We start from the raw sequence: 12338 nt of genomic DNA on the forward strand, positions 1-12338 counted from the left end.
CTTGAGGTATGTTTTGGGTCATTGTCTTGTTGGAAAGTCCACATAGGGCCAAGTCCCAGCCTTCTGGCAGAGGCAACCAGATTGTCAGCCAAAATTGCCTGATACTTGGTGAAATTCATTATGCCATCAATCTTAACCAGTGCCTCTGGACCTCTGGAATGAAAACAGCCCCAAAACATCACTGACCCCCCTCCATATTTCACCGTGGGTATGAGGTGCCTGTCCTTGTATGCATCTCTGTTTCGACGCCAAACATGCCGATGCTGTATCTGACCAAAACGTTCAATTTTGGTCTCATCTGACCAGAGCACCTTCTTCCAATCAGAATTTAAATGACGTTTGGCAAACTCCAAGCGCTTGCGTCTGTGTCTTGGGGTCAGAAAGGGCTTTCTTCTGGCAGCCCTTCCAAAGAGCCTGTGGTTGTGGAGGTGGCGTCTGATGGTGTTTTTTGAAACCTGGTGACCCCAAGACGCCACAAAGGCCTGCAATTCTTTCACAGTGATTCTTGGGGATTTTGTTGCTTCTCTCACGATCCTCCTCCCTATCATAGGGGGCAAAATGCATGTGTCCTCTACCCGTGAGGTTTTCGACTGTTCCATCTTTTAAATTTTTTAATAATGCCCTGACAGTGCTCAGTGGTATATTCAATCGTTTGTGGGATCTTCTTGTAGCCATTACTAGATTTATGAAGGTCTACAACCAGTTATTTTCTTTTCTTCATGGTGTTGGATGACAAAAGGATATTGCATGCATGTTACCTCTTTTTTATACCCTAGGGAAAAAGGAAGTGATGTAATGGCTCAATATAGTTCCTTAACACTTAGATAAACTTAAATAAGTGGAATTTAATTCCTGGTTTAATTTTGGTAGATGTTATTTACAATAACATTTAAGGGTGCCAATAATTGTGAAACCTTGATTTGGAGGACATTGATTTTTAATTAAATCAATAAATTATTTTGGTGGGTTCCATTGAAACATTAATAAAGTACAGTATTTTTCACATGTTAGTATTTTGAGTTTGTCTCTATAATTATATTGTTAATATTTTTTATGTATTGTTTGTGCATTGCCAGTCAGGGGTGCCAGTAATTTTGGATCCCACTGTAGATCCATTAATTTCAATTGACATATTTCCTTATATGAGCTGTAACTCAGTAAAAATGTTGAAATTGTTGCATGTTGCATTTGTATTTTTGTTCAGTATACATGTATTTTATTTATTCAAGTGTAGAGGTTTGTGTTTATTGTTTTCGGCATATTTTAATTTGTTTATACAATACATGAAAAATACATACATTGTGCTTCTTCTGATTTTGACCTGGCACTGACAGTAAAAAGGTGACTGAAATACTGAAACGATAATGGGGAGCGGACTGCACCGCATGGAGCGTGGGTGACATCTAGTGGCCAAGATATTTTCAGCTGGTATGCAAATGATCAGATTTGCGCAGCCGCAGTTTGATACTCCCTTAATCGTCTAACCAGGAAATACATCACGGAAGTAGCTAGCAGACACTACGATTTTAGCTAAAATAGACATGATATTGCGATTTCGAGAGACAAACTGATGAGCAGAATTCGGGGATTTTAAATTTCACCAAATATTTACTAATATACATTGCATTTGATAGGTTAAAGAGATGAGGAGACGTACACTGTGATCAACGATAGCTAGCCATGGTTAGCCTAGCACCTGCCGACAGCTGTGACCACAATGTCCAATCCACAAGCTACGTTAACGTTTCAGTATGAGAAATGCATCAACTGACGTTAATCTTCTTTACCTAAATTCTCTTTCGGCTTCGCGTTAGTTCTCGCTCCTTAGTTTAGAGGAGGTTAGCGTCGCTACAGTATCTTCCTTGCACATTTCATATTTGAAGGACTATACTCAATCGGCAGCATGTTTCAGAAGACCTCTTTCACGACGCTCATAGTCGGGGTGTTCGTTGTGTATGTTTTGCACACTTGCTGGGTGATGTATGGCATCGTTTACACCAAGCCTTGTGAGAACCCCAAATTCGAAAACTGCCTCAAACCTTATTTGGCAGGAAAAACACGACTGCAGGTTGGTATGCATCATTGCAAGCTAGTTAGATGGAATGCAAACGTAGTAACTTAAACCATCCTTTTTTGCAACTGCTAAGTGTGTGAACATTTGCTGTGTTGTCGGTTTTTTCCTCCCATTCTCAGCTGAGTATCTACACTGCTTTACGACCTAATGCTGATGGTGGACACACCCTCATTCACAAGGAGGAGAACTTTGATGTGGAGTCCAAGTTTGAAAGGTGCAACTTTTCTTACAGTGACAGGATATGGCTGTATATATGGCAGTTGTAGTAAGCAGGATGGTCACCTATGGAAACTTTGGTAGACACAGTGATCTCTGGGTAGTTGCAGGACGTATACACAAGTAATCCAAAACAGCTGCCCAAATTCATAGTAAATTATTAACGTTGAACAAACAGAAAATAGAGACTATTTTAACCTGCAAAGTTGTACCTCTCCCTGCTATATTTATCCCTTTTCCTAAAGGATAGTGAATGTGTCTCTCCCAAAGAAGACCCGTAAGAATGGGACGTTGTATGCCATGGTGTTTGTGCACCAGGCCGGCATATCTCCGTGGCAGGACCCTAAGCAGGTGCACCTGGTGACCCAGCTCACCACCTACATGATACCCAAACCACTGGAGGTCAGCCTGATCTCAGGGGAGGAAGCACCGAAGGTCAGACTACTATTACACCACACAACTGCTGCGTTCCCTAAATAGTGCACTATAGGCTCTGGTCAAAAGTAGTGCACTCTAAGGAAATAGGTTGCTATTTGGGATGCAGATAGAATGTACAAGAGCCATGGAAAAACTCCAAAGCAAGTTACTTGTAGGTGTCTGTTGAAAAGCCTTTATTTTTAGGGTATGTCCATGCTCACAGACAGTGGTTTGCCTTGAATCAACCTTCCTGAAGGGTCCCTTTTGTAGCATTTTTTTTTTTTCATGTTTGTCTACATAACAGTCTGGTACATTTGAATATCTTTCACATTGGAATGCGTTTCTGTGGGGTACATCTTTCAAGCTTTCATGCTGAGTTTATTGTTTTCACCATTGCCCTTTTTTGCATTTCTCATTAGTGTTGTTTTGTTTTTCTCTGATCTGTTGTTGTTATTGTGCCCAGTGCAGCCAGAGCAGCTGAAACGGAAGACTACTACTGGAGGTGACTCTGCAGTGGACCGGCCAGTGTCTCACTGGCGCTCCCGTCTCACACTCAATGTTGTGTCAGAAGACTTTGTCTTCGACAGGGACTTCCTGCCCAGTGACGTGCACCGCTACTTGAAAGTGTAAGTACACACTTAGCACAGCACTTAGCACTAACTGATGATACAAGCTAGCTAGCCCTTGATCATGACTCTGTTCATTACATTAGACAAAAGTCGTTGGACAAAGGTGTCTCTAGAGGAGGGGGTTTGTTAGGATCCCTGACGCTCGTTCTGAACATCAACATGCATAAGGACCTTATCTTTCATATCGGCGAGAAATCATAATAAATATAAAAAGGTTCAATTGATACACACATTGATAGGGTTAGTGTTTCCACATGGCCATATCATATCTCCATGATACTGCTCTTGTTTATGGAAAATAGAGGGAAGACTAGAGTTGACCACCTGTGCTAATTAGCTATCTAGCATGCTCCCAACACCTGTGTGTCAGCGTAACTTGGGAAGTGTAGTTTTGACAGATGGAGCTGTATGGTTCTGTGCAAAACTGCTACAGTAAGTGTACCTTTTTTTATTTGAAGGATTCTTTCTCGCTGATGAAAGATAAGTGCCATATGTTTTGAAAAGCCGTATCGCAAGTGATTATTATTGACGCTTCTAAATTTAAAACACAGCGTGGGGATTGTAGTTCATGAGGCAGTCGTGGTCAAAGCTAATGGCTGAGAACTGTAGGGAGAAGGCAGAATGCCGCCTAGAGTTTGAGAGAACTTGATACAATCCAGAATTGAAATTCATCATACACTCACAAATAGATACCTGGCACTAATATACAATACACAATACAAAAATGTCAACTTTAAGTTCCAAAGCCTTTATTATAAACTTGGTGGTGCCAGCCCTGAATGCTGATTAGCTGACAGCCGTGGTATATGAGACTGTATACCACGGGTATGACAAAACATGTATTTTTACTGGTCTAATTACTTTAGTAACCTATTTATAATAGTAATAAGACACCTCGGGTGTTTGTGGTATATGGCCAATATACCACAGCTGTTGGCTGTATCCAGGCACTCTGCGGTGCGTCGTGCAGAAGAACAGCCCTTAGCCGTGGTGTATCGGCCATATACCACACCCCCTCGTGTCTTATTGCTTAATTCAATGATGGATTTTCCTTGATTGTTGTACTGTATTCAAGATTTCAAAATGGGAAAAAGATGGTGTACCTCCCACTGCTGTTTGTGGATGAGCTGAGCAACCGAGTGAAGGACTTGATGGAGATCAACAGCACCAGCATTGAACTGCCTCTCACTATCTCCTATGACACCATCTCCCTCGGGAAACTCCGCTTCTGGATTCACATGCAAGATGCCGTCTACTCCCTGCAACAATTCGGTGAGTAGTACGATGGAAATATAATTCTATGGGAGACATTTTCATGCAAAGTTCAAGAACTACAATAAACATCATCATAACACCTTTTTTTGCACAATTGGTTAGAGCCTGTAAGTAAGCATTTCACTGTAAGGTCTACACCTGTTGTATTCGGCACATGTGACAAATAAACTTTGATTTGATTTGAATCTCACAGTGAGATTGAATTGGTTTGTTTGTTGTGATTTCAGGCTTCACTGAGAAAGACGCGGATGAAATCAAGGGCATATTCGTGGACACCAACCTGTACCTCTTAGCCCTTACCTTCTTCGTAGCTGCCTTTCATGTAAGACTAAAGTTTACCAGTGTCACTTCATGTATATGAAAATCATCTTTAATGGATGATTCTGACTCACAGGCCTAAATCAGGGGCGGACAACTTTGATGGGGGTGGGGGCCACAAGAAATCTGAGATCATCATGCGGGTTTGCCGGCCCTAGCATTTTGGGGGCCCTAAGCAAAATGGTGTTTCCCCAAGAGAAAAACTTCTTATGTGTAACTACATTTCGAAATTGCACCTTGTGTTGTATTCTAATTCTCAACAGGAAGTTGAGACCCTAACTGATTTCCTAAAAACATTTGTATTTTTTTATTATACAAAAGGGCAGTTGCCCATCCCTGGCCTAAATTATTCCTGTGTCACGTTGAATTTTAAAAGCATATATCCTTTGCAGCTCCTCTTTGATTTCCTGGCCTTCAAAAATGACATCAGCTTCTGGAAGCAGAAGAAAAGCATGGTGGGGATGTCCAGCAAAGCAGGTGGGTTGATTTCTCAGTAGGATGCTGTTAGGCAGGGTCAGGGTCAATTCCAATTTGAAGTTAATCAATTCAGGAAGTGATTCGAATTTAGAAGTAAAACATTGAAACACTTTTAAAATAAATAGCATCTCCTTTTCAGTTTATTGATAAATGATTGAAAATAAATTATATTATTTTTCAATTATTTAATTGGAATTTCAGTTCACTTCTTGAATTGACTGACTTCAACTCGAATTGATCCCAACCATGTCTGTTTTGGATGGATAGTCTTATCTCTCTGTGTGCCCTGGTTTGTCATCCAGACTTTCACTGTAGGTACCTGTAGTTCTATTGGTAGGTGTGTCTAAATTCAAATGTCTTGGTTACAATCAGTTATAGAACCAAACACGTATCATATGCAACATCAGTACACTGACAGCTACATTTCTGTTTAAAGCTATGATCCATATGGTCACTAATATGAACTTGTATTTCTCTCTCACAACGTTGTGACTATTCAGTGGAATTGAATATTCCATATATGCCTTTGTATGTGGGGTGATATGTGATTCTATATAACCAGTTGTGGACTATTCTTAGACCTGTTTATGTCGTGGTCCTTTCCCAGTACTGTGGAGGTGTTTCAGCACCATTGTGATTTTCATGTACCTGTTTGATGAGCAGACAAGCCTGCTGGTCCTCATTCCTGCTGGAATTGGCTCCCTGATCGAGGTACGTCTCTGCACATGCTGTCAGTGGTTGTGTCCCAATTGGCACCCTATTCCCTATGTAGTGCACTTGTTCACTATTTTACTTATTTGGAAGGAAATGACAAGTATAAGAAATATGGTGGAAACTCCGCTAGCAGATGCCTCCATCAATCCAGTGCTTTTAGATTTGTGGGAAGTAGTGAACGAGTGCACACTTAAGGAGATACTGTATTATTGGAATGCACCTCAGGGCTCTGTTCAAGTAGTCTGCTACATAGGGAATAGGGTGCCAATTTTGACACAGACAGTGTTTCCTTAAAGTTACTGCTGTTCATGTTAGTGTAATATCTGACCCATTGGATTTTGCCAGGCATTGACCTTTCTCAGATTGAGTAGACTAGATTTTTCTCTTTGCTGCACTTAATGCACTACTGCTTTGTAGGTTTGGTAATCCCCTCATTCTATGTCCTGGTTTCTCTAATCCGCTATGTTTAGATCCTTGTAGATTTGTACACTGTGTCCTCCTATGACTAGGAAATCACTCCTGACTGGTTTATCTGTCCCTCTACAGGTGTGGAAGGTGAAGAAAGCCTTTAAGATACAGATTATCTGGAAGGGTGTAAGACCAACGTTCATAGTAAGTCTGGTTTGTTTGTAAAGATAAGCAAATCAACTCTGAATAACCTATGATTCCATTTGTTCTGTTAGTTCTACATGCATATCAAGTGTTTGTCTCCCCACAGTTTGGGAAATCTGACGAATCAGAGAGAAGGACTGAAGAGTATGATACTCTGGTGAGATTTGCCATAGCCTTTTATTGTCCATTAAAAAAAACACCGAACAGAATATTTGTTCCTTTCTCCTCAATTTGTATACAGTAGTATTGTCATGAATTGCATCAATTTGATTTTCCTTGCCATGTTCTTCTCTTCCCAGGCAATGAAGTACCTCTCGTATTTACTCTACCCAATGTGTATTGGAGGAGCTGTTTATGCCTTAGTTTTTTTGAGATACAAAAGGTAGGTTATAACTTTATTGTGTGGATATTAACAGTTGGATCTACCACAGCAGGGATCACCAACTAGATTCAGTCGCAGGCCGATTTAAAAAAAAAAAAAAAAATTATTCTATTTTTGTTGTTGAGCGGATGGTGAAATGAAACCACCCGCAGGCCGGTTGGGGAACCCTGTACTAGAGTGATGGGCAACTGTAGTCATTTTCTGGGGGAGGAGGGATTATTATTTTGGGGGGGGGAACAACCCCAGGCTACACTTTGAACATCTGATAGAAACTATGTAGACATTTTAATGGACCCCTTGACTTTTTCCACATTTTGTTATGTTACAGCCTTATTCTAAAAATGTATGGGGGAAAAATAAGAACATTTAATCCATCTACACACAATATTCCATAATGACAAAGCAAAAACAGGTTTGTAGAAATTTGTGGAAATATATTAAGAATATAAAACTATCACATTTACATAAGTATTCAGACCCTTTACTCAGTACTTTGTTGAAGGATCTTTGGCAGCGATTACAGCCTCGAGTCTTCTTGGGTATGACACTACAAGCTTGGCACATCTCTATTTGGTGTGTTTCTCCCATTCTTCTCGGCAGATCCTCTCAAACTCGTGTCAGGTTGAGTGGGGAGCGTCGCTACAAAGATATTTTCAGGTCTCTCCAGAGATGTTCAAGTCCGGGCTCTGGCTTGGCCACTCAAGGATATTCAGAGACTTGTCCCGAAGCCACTCCTGCGTTGTCTTGGCTGTGTGCTTGGGATCTTTGTCCTGTTGGAAGGTGAACCTTCACCCCAGTCTGAGGTCGTGAGTGCTCTGGAGCAGACTTTAATCAAGGATCTCTCTGTACTTTGCTCCATTCATCTTTCCCTCTAACCTAACTTGTCTCCCAATTCCTGCCGCTGAATAACATCCCCAGAGCATGATGATGCTGCCACCACCATGCTTCACCGTAGGGATGGTGCCAGGTTTCCTGCAGACGTGACACTTGGCATTCACAGTTAAAAGAGTTAAATCTTGGTTTCATCAGACCAGAGAATGTTGTTTCCCAAGCGGGCTGTCATGTGCCTTTTACTGAGGAGTGGCTTCATTCTGGCCACTCTACCATAAAGGCTTGGTTGGTGGAGTGCTGCAGAAATGGTTGTCCTTCTGGAAGGTTCTCCCATCTCCACAGAGGAACTGTGGAGTGACCATCGGGTTCTTGGTCACCTCCCTGACCAAGGCCCTTCTCCCCTGATTGTTCAGTTTGGCCGGGCGGCCAGCTCTAGGAAGAGTCTTGGTGGTTTCAAACTTCTTCCATTTAAGAATGATGGAGGCCATTGTGTTCTTGGGGACCTTCAATGCTGCAGAAATGTTTTGGTACCCATCCCCAGATCTGTGCCTCGACACAATCCTGTCTCTGAGCTCTACGGACAATTCCTTTGACCTCATGGCTTGGTTTTTGCTCTGACATGCACTGTCAGCTGTGGGACCTTATATAGACAGGTGTGTGCCTTTCCAAATCATGTCTAATCAATAGAATTTACCACAAGGTGGACTCCAATCAAGTTGTAGAAACATCTCAAAGATGATCAATGGAAACCGGATGCACCTGAACTCAATGTTGAGTCTCATAGCAAAGGGTCTGAATACTTATGTAAATAAGGTATTTCTGTTTTTGTCTTTGAATACATTTGCAAAAATGTCTAAAAACCTGTTTTCGCTTGGTTATTGTGGGGTATTTTAGAATAAGGCTGTAACGTAACAAAATGTGGAAAAGGGGAAGGTGTCTGAATACTTTCCAAATGCACTGTATTTTGAAGTAAGTGCCCTTTTTTTATGGCCTCCAAATTGATTTTGACAAACAAATCCTAATGTGAGCCTGTAAATGTTGGTCTTCTACACGGTGTGTGTTTGAATGTGTAATAATGTCTCCTCTGCTTCCTGTTTGACAGTTGGTACTCCTGGATCATCAACAGTTTAGTGAATGGTAAGGTCATTGATCTTATCCTGAGGCCAGCATGATTTGCTTTAGTTAACTTTTTCCACTGGGGTTTCCATACATAAAAATGTATACACGCAATATTATTATATTACTTTTGAAAGCTAGATTTACTTTATTGACTTTGATGGTTCCTTTTTTGACAGGAGTGTACGCTTTTGGATTCCTCTTCATGCTACCTCAACTCTTTGTTAACTACAAGGTCAGTTCCATTATGTCTTCTGTAATATTATTCATGAGGCTAATGGCTAGATGCTGGTGTCCATATCGATTATTCTCTTGTTTCAACAGTTTAAGTCCGTGGCACATCTACCCTGGAAAGCATTCATGTATAAAGTGAGTGGATAATAAAGTGTATTTATTTGAGAGATTTTCTGGTTTTACAGTAAATGTTAGATGTCTCGGAAATAATTTCATCATCAAAGGACAATTATAGTATGTGTAGTAATTGTTGCAATGAAGCATACATAAATCTGTCAGACTAAGACATAATAAGTGGATGACAATGAAACTGAAGGATGTTGATGATGGAAGTTTTACATTTATTACGTCTCATCTTGACCATCCCCAGGCGTTCAACACCTTCATCGATGACATATTTGCCTTCATCATCACGATGCCCACCTCCCACCGGCTAGCCTGCTTCAGGGATGATGTAGTGTTCCTCGTCTACTTGTACCAGAGATGGTAAGGCACACACACTGAACTTTCTCTAAATTGACTGTTGCAGTTTGTCAAATGATTCGTTTGTGACACTACCTCCAATGCAGAACAGAATATCCTCAGATTGACTGTCAATTTGTTTACAACAATCTTTTCCCACTGCTTTTCTCTCCTAAGGCTGTATCCTGTTGATAAGACCAGAATGAATGAATATGGACTGTCTTACGACGAGGAAGAGAAACCCAAAGGGAAAGCCCACGAAGACTAAAACTATAGTTGATCGCACACACGCTGGTCCTGAGAGCCATGTGTAGAATATGGACCTAGACATCGTTGTGCTGGGATGGGGTACAATGCCAATAAAACGCATTGGTGTTATTTGTTACAAGGGGGATTTTCCTAGTAGGGAAGGTTCAGCTATCCTTTCTGCCCTCCTAGCCCCTCACTTCCAGGTAGTCACATCCTTGTCAGTCACCACCCACCCAACCTTAAACAGGACCTACCCAGACCATTGAATACTTGAGTGGGCTTTCCTAAGCAATGCGATGAATAGCACCACACTGGTTGAATTAGCCACAGCTTCCACCAGTTGGAGCATGGACCAACCCATGATTGATGTGTAACATGATTGGTGAATATATGTTTGTCTATGGGATAGGACCAACTCAGTCCCCCTCCAGCCTCCACCCCTCCAGCCTCCACCCCTCCAGCCTCCACCCCTGCCTGCCTGCACGTTTGCCCCATCCAACATAAAAACACCTTGAACCCTACCTGGCGTTTCATGTTGTCGTCATCAGGATACACACTGACTGATGTCAACAGTCCGTTTTGTACGCTTGGTCAAAGCGTCCAGAATTCGAAGCTGTTTGATCATTCAGAAGATCTCTGCTTTTATGTTTGTATTTGACCGTGTAAAGTATTAGAACATGAAGACCATGAGATGATGGTGCCAAATATGGGAAACATTGATGTGCTTTTGAATGCAAAATTGTGTGATGTTAAATTTTGTTAATTGTTATTAAAGCATTTGATAATGTTTGATTGTATGGTGGAGTTTTTGTTTTCATTTACAACACATATCACACTAACCAAACAACAAAACACACCACATGTAAACATGACACATTGTTCTCTCTCATTGTCTAAATAATTTTAAGTCAAAAAGATGCATTTCTATACTTCTCTATTCATATCACAATGTCGTCCTAACCCAAAATCAAAATAACAATGTTCTGCATATAGGAGTAACAAATCAAAAACAAAAAAATAGGTACTTAATATTATGAATAATGGAGTCATGATAATTGCATTTATTTAACTGGGCAAGTCATTAAGAACAAATTCTTATTTTACAATGACAGCCTACCCTGGCCAAACCCTCCCCTAACCCGGACGGCGCTGGGCGTCGCCCTATGGGACTCCCGATCACGGCCGGTTGTGATACAGCCCGGGATTGAACCAGGGTCTGTAGTAACGCCTCTAGCACTGAGATGCAGTGTCTTAGACTGCTGCAGCACTCGGGAGCCTATTAAAATTGCCAGCAATTTCATACACATGGATACCACATGAATGGTATGAATTACATATAAATAACATACACTACTCGTGAAACGTTTTAGAACACCTACTCATTCCAGGGTTTTTCTAGATTTTTACTATTTTCTACATTGTAGAATAATAGTGAAGACATCACAACTATGAAATAACACATATGGAATCATGTAGTAACCAAAAGTAATATACAAATAATATATTTGATATTTGATATTCTTCAAATAGCCACCCTTTGCCTTGATGACAGCTTTGCACACTAGATGAACAGCATCAACCTAGGAGGCTAAAAGACCATTTATGCTTGATCTGAAAATATGGTTGGAGACGCTGTATGGAGGGTGTGACGCAATTGCGGCGCATGCAGAGGCCAAATTGAGCTCCGTACCACATCGCCGTGCACCTCTCAAATGTTTTAACAAAATGCGGAGGGCTCCTTATAGCTCTGCATTGACACGATCGGTTGACGGTAGGTGAGGGTGGGAGGTCCTGTATAAACACAAACTCATTTCCTTGACATCTTCCTTCACGTGTGCTCTGTTTGCTCTGACTTCTGCGGAGCTGCATAGCAGTAAATGCTGTATGTCCAATGCAGATGTCGGATTCACCATGTAGCACCTTTAGGGTGGAACCAGGTCAGACTGACCGCTGTTATGCCAACGGTTCATCAGTCTCAGGAGAACAGTTAAGCTGAGCAACAGGAAGTAAAGGCCAATCTGGCCTGGTTCTCTCTCTGAATTAATTTTTTGAAATGAATGAATATGAGCAACTGAAATAAATATGTTCATCTCTGCTGGTATTTTTTATTGTTGTTCAACCACTGTCTTTAATTTTGGATGCTGAAGAAATGCAGTAATATCTTTGCCAAAAGGTAAGACACTGACAGATGGAATGTATACAAATATGTTCTGGCATAGATATAAAATACAATCATTTTATCATAAACACACCCTAGAGCTGGACCCGGAACATATAACTAGTTATGAATCAACACTTGGCAAACGTTTGACATTACTCGTCTCGTTCCACC

The 12338-nt window shown here is 41.1% G+C and overlaps 1 protein-coding gene across 1 annotated transcript; it reads left to right on the forward strand.

The window, feature by feature from the left end:
* The first annotated feature begins 1495 nt into the window (after positions 1–1495).
* Positions 1496–10793, forward strand: clptm1l (CLPTM1 like). Its single transcript, NM_001165352.1, is given in 16 exon segments — positions 1496–2068; positions 2194–2288; positions 2536–2725; positions 3176–3333; positions 4412–4608; positions 4839–4933; positions 5322–5406; positions 6014–6117; positions 6667–6732; positions 6839–6889; positions 7032–7114; positions 9048–9082; positions 9241–9296; positions 9386–9430; positions 9666–9781; positions 9935–10793. Coding segments are annotated over 16 exon segments (1632 nt in total). The 5' UTR covers positions 1496–1903; the 3' UTR covers positions 10026–10793.
* The last annotated feature ends 1545 nt before the right edge of the window (positions 10794–12338 follow it).

Source organism: Salmo salar, chromosome 14 (assembly GCF_965601325.2).
Source record: "Salmo salar chromosome 14, fSalSal1, whole genome shotgun sequence".
NCBI lineage: Eukaryota > Metazoa > Chordata > Actinopteri > Salmoniformes > Salmonidae > Salmo > Salmo salar.